Raw genomic sequence first — 20010 nt, 5'->3', positions numbered from 1 at the left:
GACTTATTTGCATTTCGTAAACATACATCGATTTCATCGGTAATATATTGTAACCGATTTTTTGATGTACTAGAATTCTGAACTTTTGTACTCTGCGCATTCACGATGACAATACACTATTTTAATATTTACAGAATTTCCTTATCAATTAAAACTAAAATTAATCAAATTTTGATACCGCACGAATGGTAACACCCGACAGTGAGTTTTGAAATAACAGATCGCGTGAATTATAAAGCAGAAAATAATTAGAAGCAATGATTTTTTTGTAGTTAAGTATAGAAGTAAAAAGTTTCTATAAAAATTATGTTAAATTAAAATTCCTCACATGATTTTTTTAATTTCTGCTTATATAAGCAATAACATTAGTCAAATTAATTTTTGCTGTGAAAATGGGCAAGGTGAATATTGTTTAATGAAAAAGAAGGGGGTGGAAGAGACAGAATAAAATGATCCCTGCTTTTAAGGAATCCCCACCTATGGAGCGCATTAAATACTGACCTATGGATTAACATTTCCATTACGGAGCAACTCAATTAACCATTAACATTAGCATTAACAAAGATTAAACGCCCACAACACATCTGCCAAAACGCGTGGCACTTTAACGATTGTTATGCAGTAAAGTACCATCCATCATTTTAATCTTCTCGTACATGAAGCATGTAAAGGGCATTGTAATTATCAAATATTATCAATATTATCAATACATATATCAAATATTTTCAATATATATATCAATATTATCAAATATTATATTATCAATATATTATTAATAATGCATTGTAATTATCAAAAAATCCGATCTGAATACTTTGATGAATTTCCACATCCCCGACCCTTCTAAGTACGAAAAATACATTTTTGCAATTGTGTCTATAAACGCGATAACTCTAAAATAATTTGGATAAATAAAATTTGTATGTATGGTTTCAATACCAAATTTGCTTATTTCTACCAAATTTTGGATCTTCTGTCAAATTTTAAATCTATATTGCAGGAAGTTTGCTTTGCAGTTTGTTTGATAATATATGAACACAATAACAAAAAGAGTTGTTGTTGTTTCTAATGGCACTTGTCATAGACAAGCCCACTGATTTTAGAAGTCAGTGATTTTAAGGCAAGGGTGCGTCTCTTGTATTTCAGTAGCGCCATCTAGGGCCAAGAGTACGAGTTAGTTACACAATCGTCATAGCCCTTTTTACAGGGTGAACTTCATTCATGCATTTCAATCACTCATCCACAGATTGTAATGTAGACCTGAATCAGAGAACGATCACCAGTACCTTCAGTGGTATTACTCTCGACATGGAGGACTTTGTGACCACGACAGATTTATACGTACTCCAGCCCCCCCACACACGGAGAGTCTTCGGCAGGCAGGGAACCAGGCTATCCCGGCCTACAAAAAGAGTAAATGCAAGATAGATAAAATTATTTTCTTAGTTTAAGCAGATAGTCTGTAGATCTATACCTAATTTTAAATCACGTCCGTCAAAGAATCGATCATATGTTAAGGAATAAAGTATTACTTAGGTTAAGTAATTAAGCAATTAATTTTCCACATTCTTCTTTAGTCCATGTTTTAATCAATGCAATTGTCATTTTAAAAATTTCTTCTTTATTCAAAGACTACTTTAATCTTTTTTATGAAATATGAACACATGAAATGATAATTTTTTTTAGTAAAAAAATACCTTTTTTCTAATTTTGATAATTTTTTTTCAAAGATCTGTTTAAAAAGTAACTAGAGGAATAACTGGTTGGTTGAGTCTTACAAGCCGTCACAGGCCACGGTACAACCCTTACTTTGCGAAATACGTCCCGTCATCTATAGGAAGTAGCTGCCCCCACCATTTCTGTATCCACCTGGGGGGAGCGAACCAACCACCTTTACTGGAGGCTTCTCGTCTTCGTTTCTGAGATGCCCCTACATTGGGAGTCATGGCAGGGTAAAGAAGCTACTAGAATGATATCATAGCTTTGCTCCTAATCAATATACGGTTAAAATTCTTGTAGTTTCTGGATTTTCGATCTTGACGAAAAGATTGTCAAATTTGTATCCAAGCTTGTCCGGCAAAACTAGGTGCCCTTAACACAGCATCCATCTGAGCTTACCTGTAAAACTGTGTCTTTTATCACGAAAGTGATTGCGCTGGAAAGTAATAGTGAAAATTAATGAAAGTATGTTTTTTTTTTGTCATCAGTGATTAAGCAAGTATAAATGACACCAGGTCTAGGCATTTTTTCACCAAATAGGAATATAAGAGTGAAAAAAATTCTTCTAATCTAATATTTAGGAATCTACAGTTTTCATGAAATGTTGGGGGGTATCCCGTTATTCTTATTAAATGTATGTTGAGGGGGATTTTCACCATCATCTGTTTTTCAGAATAGCAGCGCTTGGAGGTAATCGATGGTGGTGCACAGCACGATTTTTTTGTCGGCCAATCGCCATCAGTGGTTTAACAAAGGTAATTGGGATGATATATCAAAGTGATAAGGCACTTGTGTCACATCAGTGTTTTTTTCTGTCTAAATGTTTAAATTTTAAAGAAATGAAAATGCTTTCATGTTTAATCTTTATTACTTCCTCTAAACTAAAATCCAAGTCATCTATATTTCATAATCCCCTTCTTCCAGTCCCTTCGTCGCTACTTCTGAGTTTAACCAATAATATTATATTTGAAAGATTGGATTCTCTAAAACGTGACAGGAAATCTATGGATTCCTCTAGAAAGCTGCCTTTTAGTTAAACTGCTTATATGTATTTAGATTACTAGGGTAAAAGAAAATAAAATACTTTGGGTTTGTTCTGGCAAACAAATTTTTAGTATCATATTTTTTTTAATCTTTTTTTTTAATATTTTTCACTAAACGATATTGCCAAAAAAAATGCAAATATTATAATAGTTTATCAATTCAAAAAATCAAAACAGAAGAAATTCTCTTTGCTTTTGCATTCTAATATTCTGTCATAATTGCATTTCAGATAAACGAATGTTTTGTTAATAGTTTTTAATTTGTTAATCTTTTTATGTTTTCTACTCTTTCGTATTCTGTCTGCTTTTTTTAAAATTCTAAATGCCATTTATTTCTAATCTTTTATTATTTATGGAACTATATATAAAAATAATTTGAATTATTCATATGTGAAGTATTTTGTAGATTCAAAAATAATTTGAATTATTCATATGTGAAGTATTTTGAAGATTCAAAAATAATTTGAATTATTCATACGTGAAGTATTTTGAAGATTCAAAAATAATTTGAATTATTCATATGTGAAGTATTTTGAAGATTCAATGAAACTGAATGTTCTATACTTGTTTTATTTTTAAATTGTAGATAGTTGTTAATAAGTATGCAAACAAGTAAATACCTATTTTTATTTTCATTCTTTTTGTGAGTTATAATGTAAATTTTTGTTTTAAAAAAAGAATAAATAATGTGTACAAATTTTAAAGATATAATTTATTGTTATATCTCTATTCAAAAAAAGAATCCAATCATAAAGTATGAAACATTGGTTCAGCATTGAAGTTTTACATTGCCATCATAAGTTTGTAAAAATCATGAAAAAAGAATGCAACATTCTTATCGATAAAGTGGTTAAAGGCGATTTTCAAATTATTCAATTTTTATGCTTTGAAACACTAATTTAAACTCACTTTGAATCGTATAATTTAATTTTAGAAGGGTAATATAAATTTTTGAAGAAAACATTATTTAATGTTTTAACGCTCGTCAAACTTAAAGAAAAAATAAAGAAAATATTTCAAAACAATAAAAATATCAAGAAGAATAGTATATATTTAAATGGATATGAACATTTTTCTGAGCTATTTTCTGATTCTTAACTTAAAAATTACTTACTTTTGATTTATTTAGTTTGAGTGATTGGAAAATATATTTAAAAAGCTATTAGAAAAATTTATTACAATAAATATTTTTCCTGATTATTTCTAAGCTAGAAAATTTTGTAGTAGTTATTTTTTTATTCAGAAATAGTAAGGTTATTTTAAATAGACACTTATTTGCATCACACACATACAGAAAAAAAAGTAGCAATATTATAGTTGAGTTTTTATACTTTGGTGAACTATTTACATTTTATTTTATATCTCTTTAGTATTTTATTGCATTTTATATATTCTCCATTTAATTGATGTATGTTTAATTCAATCAGCAAAAAATGTCATTCAATAATAAAATTTAATAATGAGTTAATTTTTTTCATTTTTTTTGAATATTATCATTTTATTGGTCTGAAATTAACATAATGATTAGAAACTTTTTTCAATATCAAATAAATGCATTGCATTTGATGTTTATTCTCTTCGTGTTGTAATAAACTGAAGAATATAAATATCAAATTGTTCGATAAATTATTATTGTTCCGAGTTCATAACAGTTATCAATTATTACTGCTTTATAATTATTACGTCATATAAAGATTTAATTACTCCAAATGTCAAAATCTCGAGTTCGAATTTTTTTATGACTACAGTATTTCCTCTGTATTTAATATATGAAAAAGTAAAAAATATTTGCCTTCTGAAATCATAAGAATATGCAATTGTGCTTCTAAAATTTTTTTATTTTCACATCTATCACATTTTATTGAGCATTAATAATTAAAAAAAAGTTAATTATTTTTATCAAAAAATTTTAAGAATTAAAACTAAAATTTCTCTTTCCGAAATTCTAATCTTTTTTTAGTAATTTTTGTGCTTTTTTAGTGTTTTCTTTTTAATTTAAGTAAAATAATTAATTTTTTTTCTTGATTTATACTAAAATTTTCTTCATTGATTTTCGTTAGACAACCCGGATTTTCAGGAAAGTTTTACTTCTTCCTTGATTTGGTTAAATTTTTTAAAAAAAAAATCAAGATTTAAAAAAAATTATTTTGATATAACTTAAATTTTAATGGCAGCGTTTGTAGCAAATTTCTTATATTGATTGTTTACTGCTGCTTTTCCCACTTTTTTATTTTCATTTATTTCTTTGATATTTATCGTCTGCAGTTCACCAAGTGAAGCCATTGTCGTAAAGAAAAAAACTTTTAAATCATTTTATTTTTTCTACTTCTATTATATTACTTTATTTCATGTTTTTCTGTTTTTCATTTCTCTGATATTCACTAAATTGCTGACAAAATCGTGCTAGTTTTGCTAGTATAAAATAAAGTCTCATGGAATGAAGAAAATATTTATTGTAACATCACAAACAATACAGTTGATTGACAGTAAACATTAAATATTCAGCATGCATTTTTTTCTTATAAGATCATTTGTGAAAATTACAAAATACTCAAACACATAAAATTACAAAATATAAAAACAAAAGTTAAAAACAATGGGAAAGCATGATTATTCATTTAATACATGAAATCAGTTTAGAAATGTTTTTGCATTATCTCATTTGATTATTAAGATAACATTAAGTAAAAATGAATTAGTTACAGCAGTATTAAATAGTTGATTTACAAGCAGAGTGCATATGAAATTGTAATAACGATGCCGATTAAATTTTTTGAATAATTATAACTATCAGAGGACTTTGCATGCAATGAGCCTACAGTACTTCTTTTCTGAAAATAAAATTCGGCATCATATATATTTTCTGTTATATATATATATATATATATATATATATATATATATATATATATATATATATATATATATGTGTGTGTGTGTGTGTGTGTGTGTGTGTGTGTGTGTCTATTAACTAAATTATCATGTTTATGCTTTATATTTTTTATATTTTTATTATTATTCCTTTGATAGAAAAATATAAAAAAATCATTCAATAAAATTCAATTAATAAATTTAAATATTGCAAATGTATTGCAAATTCCTTTTTGAATTCATTACTTGAAACTATATTTTTCGGTTTGATGGCAGTAAAAATGAACAATCAGTAAAGACTTACTAATTAATTAACATACACTGAGTATAGTTTCGATTTTTTATATATTTGATTTATAATTAGTTTATATTTGATTCAGTAATTGCAATTAGAACAATATGATAAACATATGATATAAATGCCAAACATTTACGTCTAGTTTTGTTTAGAACCTTATCTAATATAAAATTCAAAAGACTCATAACATTAGAGATTGAATCATTTATTTTAATTTATGTATTTTTAACGATGCTATATCGTAGAAAATATTAATTCATGGGTTAAAAAAATCCAATTTATTAATTTCTCACATGCATTTCTTTATTAAGTGATATTTAAAAATATTTTATTTTTTTTATAAAATAAGTTCAAATTCCTTCTTTCTAATGTTTAATTTTTCAATCGAATCTAATATCATCTTGCTAAAGACATTTTGAAGGTTTAAAGGTTTTATGACAGAAATTTTATGAAAATATTTTTATTTTAAAGTTATTTAAAAAGTGCTAATTTTTTTTGCTTATATAGATTGATTAAATTACAAAAGTGCCATTTTTCTCTTACATTCTGCCAGGCAGTAAGACAGAAAATAAAATTAATTGAAGCTTTTAATATTGGAGCATGCAAAGGTTTCTTTTAAATGCTTGAAGGATTATATATAACCATCCTATAAAATAAATAAGGTATTTTTATCCAATATATTTTGTAAATTTATGCCAAGAAAATCCAAACAAAATCATCAAAAAATAGTTCCAGCATGTAATATTATGCACAGGAGAATATAAATATAAATTTTTACAGAGATAAAACATCATTTGGAGGGTTGGAGCCCTAATACAATGTAGCCAGTGCCGCTCACATGTTTCGCTTATATCAATTTCTTGTTAACAAAACTTACAAGTTGTCCTTGTTTCAAGAAAATTAGTCTGTATTCTCTTTAGATACCCTCTTAGACGAAAGCGTTCACAAAGTTTTTAAGGTTTCACCACTGTTCTGAGAGTCACAGAAGTAATTCAGTGAAAGCAGTGACTTACAACTCATTGTAACACATTCAGAAATCGTTATTTATGTTCAGTTTGCCTAGTTGGAAATACATACACTTTTGCTATGCCACTCTAAGACGATCTGTTGTTTTATCAGTCTGAAAAATATAATTTGTGTCGTTCTTTTAAAACACGAAGAGTTTTGATTGGACAGATCACTTACTTTTTCATCATCATTTCTAGCCAAAGCACATTATCTTTTGCAAGAGTTCATTTTATAAAAAGGGTCTACTTGAAAAGTCACGGTAATAAAGCCATGATTTTAGATCATAGCATAGAAGTAAGCATATTTCACAATATACATTTTGTGATTCAAGTCAATAATCAGCATTATATCTTCTGATTATAGAGGAAAAAATATGATAATCATAGTAATAGATTATAGAAGAGATTTACTATTTAAACTCTTCATTACAAGAAGAGAAACATAAAAAATTGATAGATACATCAAACACACACATTATAGGCAACATCAATACAAGTACAATACAAGTTGGGATCTGGAAATGTGCGCAAGTACCATTTTAATCAGACAAGTATATATATATATATATGTTATAATCATTTAGAATTATTTTATTTGACACAGGCTCAAGAATTCTTGGTCACCCTGTAATATCACCAATCGGTATTTCGCGCTAGCATCAAAAAAATTTATGTTCAACATCATATTCTCTAATATCTGGATGTTAACATGGAAAAACATTCAAAGACTAATCATTTACATTTGACTTCATCTTCTGTCCTCGACTTTAAATCTCCATATTATGTTTTGCTCCGTTTAAAAAGCAAATTTGTTAATATCAATGGCATATCACTAAGTTACTAAATTTGTTACAAAAATAAATAATCCCGTGACTAAGCAAGTGACCCGACTTACTCTCTTGATATCTAATTCGGCATTTCACATCTCATATTCCATTTTTATCATTATCAGTTCATCTAATGCTTGAAATGTTTATATACAAGAATTAGACTATTTGTCATTTTCACAATATGCAATAATTCATAAAGAGTATCGCTGCTTTAATTCATTAGGATGGAAAATATTCTCCAATAAAGCAAAATATGTAGCTTCCTAATGGATCCAACTTCCTTTTATTATATAATCATCTGAATAATATGCAAAATTCATCTCATTAATATATACGGTTTGTTTTGTGAGTTACATTCTTTAGAAGCTGTGGAACGAAGAGCCATTTGCAGGGCGGAATCATTCAAAATGTAGAATCGATGTATTCTACATTTCGTATTCTCCTATTCTCCTACAACTGACTTTCTTGAAAATCTCGTCTACCTGAAGCTCTGATGTAAGTTTCACACATGGCCGAGCCGTTTGACCGTTCATTTTTGATTGGTTTAGATGGTCTAAACACATTGTTTGTCACAGCGATACGTATACGTCTTATCTCTCGACGAACATTGCTGTTGAACCATCCATACAGAATTGGATTGGTGACGCTTGATGACATGGCAACTAGATGGCACACTACAAACGCCATGTAGAATTGATCCGGGCTTAACTGGGACAAAAGATCAAAATCAGCCATGAGATTGAAAGCATTCCAAGGCAGCCAGCTACCAGCAAACGCTACTGAGATGAAAGATAGAACCACAGTAGCACGGTTGTTTCTTTTCAATTCCTTCTTCAAGCGTTCAGATGTACGCGGAGAACTCCTGGCATCATGCTTCCTGACACTTCTGTTGAGATAAGATTTGATTCTCAAATGAGTGACTGTCAGGACAATACTCGGTATGAAGAACTGGGCGATTAGTATCAGGATGGTATAAAGAGCCTTGGCATGGTTGGAAGGCCAATGCTCTATGCACTTTTTGTACAGCACCATGCCATCCAGGGATACTGTGGTCACTGATTTGGAGAAGATGATGGGTAAGGCCATCAGTATAGAAAAGCACCATAGAATCGTGGTGTACAGAATCATGTTGTTGGTCCCTTTCTCCATTTTCTTACGATTGCCATTGAAGTTAATGATCACTTGCTGACGATCGATCGCAATGGCAGATACAGTTGCCGAAGACAGAAAGATGGTAACGCCTTGGACAAAAGGCACTCCTCGACAAAGGAAAGATCCCAGGCTCCAAGTGCGAGTTAGAAGCTCCACAAGGGTGAAAGGCATGCAGAATATGCATAGCATCAAATCAGAAATACTTAGATTGACAATGAAAAGATTGCGAGCTACCCTCAAGCGAGAGTTGCTCACAATCACGGCTGAGACTATCAGATTAGTGAAGATTCCTGTCAAAACTAGAATGACATAGCCACTCAGAATCGTTGCTTTCGTCGTTCCTGTAAGAAAAAGATATTGATATTTGTAATAAAAATAAATATACATGTCAAATATATTTTAGCTCAGAAAAAATGTTTGTAAAATCACACATTTATGCTCTTTATTAATATTAGGAGTTTTCATTTCTTTAAGAATTACAATATTTCATTGATATTTTATTAAATTATAAAGATTCTTGACAGCAGCAATTATAGCATATTACTGCAAAATTCAAAAGCTTAACAAAAGGTATTTTTATTATCATGTAATTAATACTTTAAATAAACCATTTATTGATGAAAAAAGAAATGTACAATACTTACAAATAATTTCATACAAAGATATAATGAAAACAAATTTAGAATTAAATAATTTTACAACAGTTTAGGATCGTTGCCATAAAAACTCAACTAGTTATTTATCGCTTTTGCAAATATTTCTTTAAACGTAATTAGTTAGTATTATTTTATTGTTTCTGAAGAGCCTTGGCATGATTAAAAGGGAAAATGCTAAATTTACTTTTTATACAGCACTTTGTCATCCAGAGATACTGTGCCTACAGACATGGTAATTACGATGGGAGAAATAAGTACTTACTCCCAATATTATTTTTTGATATAAAACCCTTTCACCTTAAAAATGCGCAAATATTTTCATTGAAAAAGAATTTTTCCATCCACTGCCAATAAGAAATATTTTTAGAACGATAAGCATCTCTATATTGATGATTTGTTCGAAAATATTTTAACCAATTTATAATGTTGCTTCCTAGTACAGTTAGTCCCATCGTAGGAAAAATAGTTTTACGATCAGCTCTACTGGATGCTAATCGGATATCGGATCAATGACCCCCAGGCTTGGCGACAAACTTGGAAACCATTTGGCGACTTTAGAGACAAAATGGATGATGCTAGAATCTTCAAGAATTTTGGTGATATGACTAACAAGAGTCGACCTATGCTTGCCTATTCCAGAACTTTCTCTGTCCTGCTCGGGAAACTATAAAAAGGCCGGCAGTTCAATTCGAAGTCATATATAATCATATAGAAATATAATTAGTTGGACCACTCCATGGAAGAGCAAGCGTTGAGAGGAGCTCGAGCGATTAGTGGATTGAGAATTGAGCCGTGCGTCGAGTCTTGGAGACAAGTTTTGAAGCAGCATCGAGTCGAGTGTTTAGTAACCAGTCGCAAAATAATGAGTTGGTACTTGTAAAGCAAGGAGACAGTGGAAAATAGCAAGTGTTTGAAGATACTAGTGAATAGTTGCGTCGATTCCCTCCTCCTGTTAAGTTCTATTTGGCTGCTTTGAGTGCTATGATTGTTGTTTCATACCAATTACTACTTGCGGGCTGCTGTTTGTTTAAAGTGTGCTATTGTCTGTTGCTTGTGCACGTCTCGGCTGTTTTTGTCATCTGTGTATTCACGTCTGCGTGTTATTAAACGTTGTTATTTGTTATTGAGGCCTGTTGACAATGTTATACCATACACCTACTATAGGCGAACCACGTCGAATTTTAACGGAATTTCTTTTTTTTTCTATAATATTTGGTGGCAGAAGTGGGATTTTAGGTGAATTTCCATAATTAGTTTAATCATTATTAAAATTTTAAGTTTGAAATAAAATTATACTTTTTTATGCATTGTCATTATCAAACATGATTATACAGAAGTCTAATATTCTAATATTTGCATTTTTCTTCAAAGTAAAAATAATTTGTTTGAAAGGCAATATTTATTTTCCAAAAGCACCAGTAAGAATTCGTTGAATCTAGAAATGGAAAAAACCCAGCCTATAAGGAAATACGAAAAATAGCTTCTTATCGTTTTTCACTCGTGCATTTCGAGAACTCTTATTTCTGTTTTTCTCTACCTATTTTGAGCTGATGGAATTGAAATGTGTCCCGCTTACCTCAAATGAGTTCAACCTTTCTTTTAAAGTATCTTTTATTCAGATCTTTGGAGAACACGAGTCTAGGAAAACGAAGCAAGATGCAACGATACTATAATATGTATTTTTTTAATATCTTTGAAATAATACTTTTTTAAAGTAACATCACTTTGGATACATGTTTTTCTCAGAATATTTTTGAATCATGGTGCATGTATGTAGGAAGAACACAGATGACTGATTTTAAATGATAAAGAAATACAATGAAACAAACAAATGAATTTGAAACAAACAATAAGAAATATTTTATATTTTATTTTAGTTAGATATTTCTTTTATGGCCCAATATAGATGACGAATTCTTTTTGCATGGGAATGTGTGCCTCAAAACGATATTTTTTTGAAATTCCAATTAATTGAAAATTAAGAAAATTTTGACATTTTTTTCACCATAACTTTCGAAATATTATTACATGAAATTTGTTATACAGTTTTAAAATTGTTACATTGTTGAATATTACACTTTAGAATTGTTATACAGTTTTAAAATTGTTGCATTGTTGAATGTTACACTGTTTTAAATTTAAAAAAAAATAACTTTTTAAAAATGCCATGCAATTTTTTTTGAATCTTAGAATTTTTTTTAAAAATTCCAATTAATTGAAAATTAAGAAAATTTTGACATTTTTTTCACCACAACTTTTGAAATATTATTACAAGAAATTTGTTACACAGTTATAAAATTGTCACATTGTTGAATGTTACACGGTTTTAAAATTAAAAAAAAAATCTTTTTAAAAATGCCATTAAAATTGCTATTCAATTTTTTTTTTAATCTTAGAAATTTTTTTGAAATTCCAATTAATTGAAAATTAAGAACATTTTGACATTTTTTTCACCATAACTTTCGAAATATTATTACACGAAATTTTTTACACAGTTTTAAACTTGCTACATTGTTGAATGTTACACTGTAGAATTGTTACCCAGTTTTAAAATTGTTGCATTGTTGAATGTTACACTGTTTTAAAATTAAAAAAAAAATCTTTTTAAAAATGCCATTGAAATTGCTATGCTATTTTTTTAAATCTTAGAAATTTTTTTGAAATTCTAATTAATTGAAAATTAAGAAAATTTTGACATTTTTTTCACCATATATGTCGAAATATTATTACATGAAATTTGTTAGTTTTAAAATTGTTACATTGTTGAATGTTACACTGTAGAATTGTTACACAGTTTTAAAATTGTTGCATTTTTGAATGTTACACTGCAGAATTGTTACACTGTTTTAAAATTAAAAAAATATATCTTTTTAAAAATGCCATTAAAATTGCCATGCAATTTTTTTTGAATCTTAGAAATTTTTTTGAAATTCCAATTAATTGAAAATTAAGAAAATGTTGTCATTTTTTTCACCATAACTGTCGAAATATTATTACACGAAATTTGTTACACAGTTTTAAAATTGTTGCATTGTTGAAAGTTACACTGTAGAATTGTTACACTGTTTTAAAATTAAAAAAAATATATCTTTTTAAAAATTCCATTAAAATTAGCATGCAATTTTTTTTCGAATCTTAGAATTAAAAAAAAAAAAATGAATGATTTTCGACAATAACTTTTATTGTTGAACAGAAAATTTTATTTTATCACCAAATATTTATTTGCGGGAATTTCTTTATCATTGAAAGACAAAAAGGGATCTTATTTAATACATGAATATATGCATCAATAAGAAAATAAAATTACAGTAACATAAATTTTAGGAAATAGTTATTGATTTTCTTGTCAGTGTCCAAGAATAAAATTCCTTTTTCAGATTCTATTTAGTTTATTTTAGAAAGAAATGAAAATGCTGCACAATAAAATGCTAAGTGAAAAAATGTTTTAACGCATTTTAGTAATATGATACAATTATGAGTCATATTTGAAGATCTCTTTTTTTATATCAGCTGGATAAAGTCTATTAGCTTTCCTGAACGAATCTTTTATTGAAAAGAGTGTGTTTTTACTGGAAATTAATAAAAATTTCTATGCAACAGGCAACAATAATATCTAAAGAAACTACAATTTTTCTTCTAAAAATATTAAATTAAATCATGTCTCACGTAAAAAAGAATAAAAACAAAACATTAATTTAAATAAAAGATTATTTTTTCAAGGAATGTAATTGATTCCTTTGAGATTATCCTTTTAAGTAATACTATTTGAAGAGCTGCAAATAACAGTAATGTTCAGTAAAATAACTTTAGAGTGGATTTGGAATTTACTGATAAAAAAATAGATTAATTTAATTTACAGCGAATTAGTTTTCCGAATGTTTCGGTAAATTTCTTTATAATAAAATTGTTTTGGTAAGTGCTTAAAAAAACGAAAAAAAAGTAAAATTCCAAAAGTACAAAGAAATTGTTAATTTACAGTCTTTGACAGTGAGATAGTTATCGTTAATATTAGTTATGTTTAATTTCAATTAAATCTCTTATATTTAATTTGATTTTGATGTTTCTCACAACAATATATTTTTAAATATCAAATTGTGATGGATATCAAAGTAGCATTACTTAAATATTTTATACTTCTTTTACTTATAATGTATAATATTTCCCCCACCCCCACCCCACGTGGGTACTACAGATTTGGGTATGGGATGCTTCTGGAGTCGCTGATTTTCGTCTGGTGGATACAGAAATGATGTAGGATTGATTACTCCTTATCAATGAAGGGACGATCCTTCTGCTATAGGGATTATACAGTGATGGTCTCTATGACTTAACCATACTTCTCACCTATATTAATCTGAATGTTAATTTGTTCTGATCATTGAATTTGTTCTAATCCCTATGAGCGGGACTGATCAGCCTTTCTAAGTAATTTGTATTCGCCACCAAAAAATGGGGATGAGAAACTTCCAGTATGATGGTTAGTTCTCGCTTTCCTGGTGGTGTGGGGTAGAGTTATTTGCACTCCAATGAAGGAATGTGTCTCCTTCGGAAAAGTTGTATCGTGGCCAAGATGGCCATAAGACAGCCGTAGTTCCCACCTCAATGCTGTAGTGCCGACTCTCATTTCTTTTTAGACTACTAAGGCAGGGCGGAGTGACGCGTTTTTGTGATGATTATAATGTCTAAGAATCTTGCTAATGGAGTCAAGTACCCCTATATTAGAGTATATCAAAAACGTAACAGTCTGTGTAATATATCTTCTAATTACACTTCCTTTAATTTATTGTTTTTATTCCTCACATAAACCTCTCAAATAGTAAAAAGAACTTTCTTTTCTTATCTGTTAATAATGAAAAAACAAACAAAAAAAACACAGTTTAGAACAACAGCTTGAATAAAAAATTTGGACTTTTTAAAACAATCAAAAGTATTGTTGAAAATTATGTCAAATAGTTTTTAAAAATTGTCAGTATTTAGAATACGTTGCACGCTAATTAAATCAGAAACATTAATTAACCCTTAATAATTTATTAAAATAAATTAATCAGTGTAATCTAAAATGGCATTAAAATCAGATTTTTGCAATAATATTTTCTGAAGTTATCATGGAACTATGCCAATTCATGATTATTTTTTCATTAAATAACATATTAACCCTTTCTAGGGCCATGGGAAGTATCCTTCCCACCAAATATATCAATCTTTGTATGAAATTATGTATGTTGGCATAAGTTCTGACATTTTTTTTTTTTACAAAGGCAGAAACTTATATGCTTCAGTTCTTTATCTTACACAAAATGACGTGTCTTGATTTGTTACTTAATTATTAATTAACCAAATTAATTCATTAATCAAATTAAATTTATCTAATCAGCTAAATGAATCCCTTTTTTTATTCTAATTTCAAACCTAAAAATATTTTAACATAATATGACTAGAAAAAAATGGCCTTTTAAAGGGTTAAAAAAAATTACTTATAGTTGCGGATTTCCTTCTTCGAATGAAAATTCTAAAAAGCTTTGAGCTGGCTGGATGAAATTTGGAGTTTCTATCAAATACTACTCCAAATATATTAAGAGTCGATATGTAAATTTATTCGTGTGCATGTGATCACAGTAATTAAGAAAAGTGAGAAAGAAAAAATATTGGTACGTTGTTCTATTATTATAATTTTGGATCTGTATTGAATTTTGGACCAAATCCAACGATATATTGGCAGTTTGTCTGTCGGTGTATTTGAATGTATGAATCACTGAAAATTGGTATATGATCTATTTATCAAAATTATGAACTGACTTTTGCTATTTGTTGATTGAAAATAAGTTATCCAAATCATATTCGTTTTTTTTTACTCTATGAAACACGAAAAGCATATGTCGATATACCCTACAGATTGCTTGTATAGTAGGAGGAAGGAAATATATCCGATAACAGACTTTCCCTTGAGAGTCTTTGTCTTGTTTCTTTACTCTATATTGTAATAGGGAAGCCTGTCTAGTGTATATATTGGCCAAAAGCAACAGATTCAATAACGGTATAAGACGCTTTATTCTAGAAGAAAATGCGGAAACACAATATCAAAACACTAGCAATAAACAGCAGAGCCCAAACGGCAAACCGCTATGAAGTAATCGCGATAGTACAAAGTGCTCAGAGACACAAACACTCCAAAGGACTTCGTACATACTCGCTTGAGCTTAATTCAACTAACTTTGGTTTTGACTTTGTTTTTTGCAGTTCCAGAGATTTGACATCAAATGTTCTACAACAAATGTTGGAACTAAAGTCCTAATGGAACTATCGCCAAGTTTCTAGATCCTACAAACCTACATTCGAGATCCTACATTTTTGTCAAATAGTTGCCAAAATCGGGGCGAGGTCATTTTCTAGGTATCCATTCAGTAAACATTAATAATGTATGTATCTGTCTTAATGGTTCCAGTATTAATGGTTCCAGTGATAAGTCATTGAACGTTCTACAACAAATGTGGGAACTAAAGTCCTAATGGAACTATCGCCAAGTTTCTAGATCCTACAAACCTACATTCGAGATCTTACATTTTTGTCAAATAGTTGCCAAGTCGAGGCGAGGTCATTTTCTAGGCATCCATTCAGTAACCATTAATACAGTATCTGTATTAATGGTTCCAGTAATCTGGTTCCAATAATGGCTTCAGTATTAATGGTTCCAGTAATCTGTATTAATGATTCCAGTGATAAGTCATCGAATGTTCTACAACATAAGTTGGAACTAAAGTCCTAATGGAACTATCGCCAAGTTTCTAGATTCTACAAACCTACATTCGAGATCCTATATTTTTTTCAAATGGTTGTCAAGGTAGGGGCGAGGTCATTTTCAAGGCACCCATTCAATAAACATTAATACAGTATCTGTATTAATGATTCCAGTAATGGTTTCAGTAATCTGTATTAATGGTTCCAGTGACAAGTCATCGAATGTTCTACAACAAATCTTGGAACTAAAGTCCTAATGGTACTATCGTCAAGTTTCTAGATCCTACAAACCTACATTCGAGATTCTACATTTTTGTCAAATGGTTGTCAAGGTCGAGCCGAGATCATTTTCTAGGCATCCATTCAGTAACCCTCAATACAGTATCTGTAAGACTGTCTTCCTTAACTGGAGACTTGCTACTCTGGAAAGTAATGTCACAAATTCGGGACAATATCTTGAGATATGTTCAAGGTATGCTCATGTTTATAAGGGTAATATAAAAGGTGGTGTAACAATGAGAAAGAAATAATCCAATTAATATCGTTTCAGATTATGTAACGACGTGTGGAAAGGGGGGAGGGAGAGGAGAGATGCTTCTGTTTGTTAACTTTCTCATAACCGTCATGGATTTGCAGCCTTCCTCCATTCTGTTCGAGTATATTATAAGGCATTCAAATTTATATATAAAAAAATCACGAAAAGATGACAGGAGAATACCCCTACTGATTATTTTTCAGAACATATGCTACAAGCATTTTTGATCTTATAAAAGATGAATAGTCGAATATCTTCTTATTAAAAAGCAAGTATTAAGCCTAATTTTATAAATATAATTTAAAGAAAAGAAATATCGTTGTGTCAACTCTGTTATCGAGTTTTGTGATATTGCATTTTTTTATAAGTAAGTGTAAAAAATAAATATTTAATTTTTTATTTATTTTATGCCATTGCTGCATTTCAACTATTGAGTCAAATTTTAAATTACAACTGTTAAATGAAAGATTTAAACTAGCTGCTCAATGTATATTCATTCTACTCCAGAAATTTTACTATGCTAAGAGCAAATCGTTAACATTTTATTTTATTTAAGAATAATATGCATTGTGCAGATACTAAAAGTTTCTTTTTCCGTATTTTATTTTTACTATTCATAACACTTCCAGTTTGCATACTTATAATGATCTGAAAATTTTCTCTGTTTTTCTTTTTTTTTTCCTAATTGATGACAAACTTGCTCTTAATATAATTTCTTTTAAAATAGTAAAAATGTTTTAATACAAGTAATTAAATATATTTTATTGAAAAATTTGCCAAACGATTTGAATTTAAAGCAAATATTGTTTTTCTAAATTGTGAAAAAAAAAAAAAAGAAAGAATTTCAGATTTTAATAAATTAATGGCAAAAAAAAAACTTTATTACTTGTGTGCTTTATATTATAATGTAACAAAAGAACTTTTAAAAACTTGCTAAATAATAAAAATTATATTAAAATTTAAATAATCTTTTAATCTATGAAAAAATGTATTAATAATATATTTAAAGTAACAATGCTTGTTAGAATAAACGAACAAAAGCTGTGAATTTTTAAAAAAATTATATAATGAATTTAAGTACATGACAGAATACAAAAAATAGTATATTAACTTATAATAGAATTAGACACTTTTTGAAAACAAATGATTTTTAATAACTTTTCAAGTTTTTATTTGTCAAGGCGATTAAAACTTATTATCCTTTTTAAAAATACTTATTTAATTGAAATATTTTATTTTTGTTGATATTATATTTAATACTTAGTTTACTCAGATAATACTTAAATCACATTACAAAATGGTTTTTATGTCACAAAAATATATTAATTAAGTTTTCCTGCTTAAAAGTACATTTTAAAAATATCAAAATTTATTTACATATTCACACAGAAATGTTGCAGCTTCCCAAAATATACAAACAAGCAGCTGGATTTATTTTTTATAAAAGTTTTAACAAAATATGTGAATAACAAAACCACATAGATATTTTGGAACATATTATGTAAATTTAAATTGAGAAAAAAAGAAAAAATGAATTTTTTTTCAATTATTTTTTTTTTTGCGTCTGAAAATTACGAAATGCAAAACATTCTATTATAAATATAATATGCTTGATAAATATGATTCTTAATAAAAATAATTGAGTCGATAAATTTGCTTTGTCAGTTTTTTTAAATAGCAATTTATATGTTATATTTATATTTTATAGAGACCCCGGGGGCACCTCGAAATGAGGATGAGATTCTTCCGGCATGGTGGCTGGATCTCGCCACCCTGGAGGGTACACGAATAGGTGGGGGATCTGACTCCTCCCATCGATGATGGGACGCACTTCCTTCGGGGACGGTTGTATCGTGACCGGTGATGGCCCTTAGGACTCAACCGTTGCGTCAGCTGTTGCGGCGGTCCGGTCATTCAGTTTTATGGTTTAAATCCGTGTGCTTTCGTGGCGGGTCGGAGAGTCAGATGGCTAACCTATATTTTATAGAGGGGGGGGGGGATAAGAATTCCTAGTGTTAATTTTGAAGATTATTTTTATTTGATGAGATATTTTGAGATTTTAAATATTTGTATCGCATTATGAATTATAAAAATAGTAATAAATTTAAATTTAAATACTTAATGCGGTCTCTGCATGCACAACTTTACTTCATGCGTATTTTTACTACGATTTCATAAAAAATTGCGCATCATGGAGACATGTAATGTTTCATATATTAATATATAGCTCAGCTGTCTTATACAAAATCTTTTTATGCATATGAAATATTAAATGATGACTGTGACAATATGATGATTGGTCTAATATATAATCCACATTACAACTGATTGCAGGGAATAGAAATCACCATTTAATCCTTGGCTAGATTCACTTGGTCACAAGAGACCTCCGGTAAACATTGATTTTTTCCTTTTCTGTTTCATTGCACTCGAAAGACGAGACCACAAATTCTTCTAGAAATGTGACCTTGGCCCTAGATTAGCCAATATTTTCAATGGGATTATCTTTTCTTAGAAGAAATCAAACAGTTCTTGTCTACAGGGATCCTATTATATCGGTTAAAAGAGTGTTTGCCTCTTTCTTAAAATGATAGAGTATTTCATTGATTTTACTGTAATATGAATTGTTTTTAGTATTGTATTTTTCTAAAATATACGAAATGTTATTAAAATTGCAAATTTTTACTTTTAATATTATTTAAAGCATAACCTGAAAAAAAAAATTCAACAGATTTGTTGAAATGCAGAACGATGGAATTGTGATTTTAATGAAGACGTACTTCAATCAAGTTACAAGTTACAGCAAGAATCAAGTTATTTAATGCGCCGATATCAATGATGAATGTAGTATGAGCCCCTATGCTACTCCCTCTACCTCGCCGGCAGATGGCAGTAGTGTTCCAACTAGAAGTATAAGTGAGGCAAACGGCAGAAGAGAGACACTTGGTGCGAGAGTGTGTGAGCTTCGAAGATGAAGGATAACAGCCATGCTATGTTCGCCTAAACTGCAACCAACCCTATGCTTTTGTTCTTTTGCTTAATGTTCGTGTAGTCCTGTGTTCGTTTATTAAAATATGGAAAAGACAAACGTGTCGTCTTCTTTCGATTGAGGACACGATCCTACATGAATGTGACATCTTAACACATAAAAAGTAGTGACATGT

The 20010-nt window shown here is 29.1% G+C and overlaps 1 protein-coding gene across 1 annotated transcript in view; it reads right to left on the bottom strand.

Annotated features, from left to right (window-relative positions):
- Window positions 1-7564: 7564 nt before the first annotated feature.
- LOC129976310 (neuropeptide F receptor-like) overlaps window positions 7565-20010 on the bottom strand; it is a 223105-nt gene continuing 210659 nt past the window's right edge. Inside the window, exon 6 of the mRNA XM_056089811.1 lies at window positions 7565-9261. Coding sequence (XP_055945786.1) covers window positions 8219-9261 — 1043 coding nt within the window. The 3' untranslated portion in view covers window positions 7565-8218. The remainder of the gene's footprint in view (window positions 9262-20010) is intronic.

The sequence above is a fragment of the Argiope bruennichi genome, chromosome 7 (genome assembly GCF_947563725.1).
Source record: "Argiope bruennichi chromosome 7, qqArgBrue1.1, whole genome shotgun sequence".
Taxonomy (NCBI): domain Eukaryota; kingdom Metazoa; phylum Arthropoda; class Arachnida; order Araneae; family Araneidae; genus Argiope; species Argiope bruennichi.
Note: the sequence above shows the minus strand (reverse complement) of the source record. Positions and strands in the feature narration are given on the sequence as shown.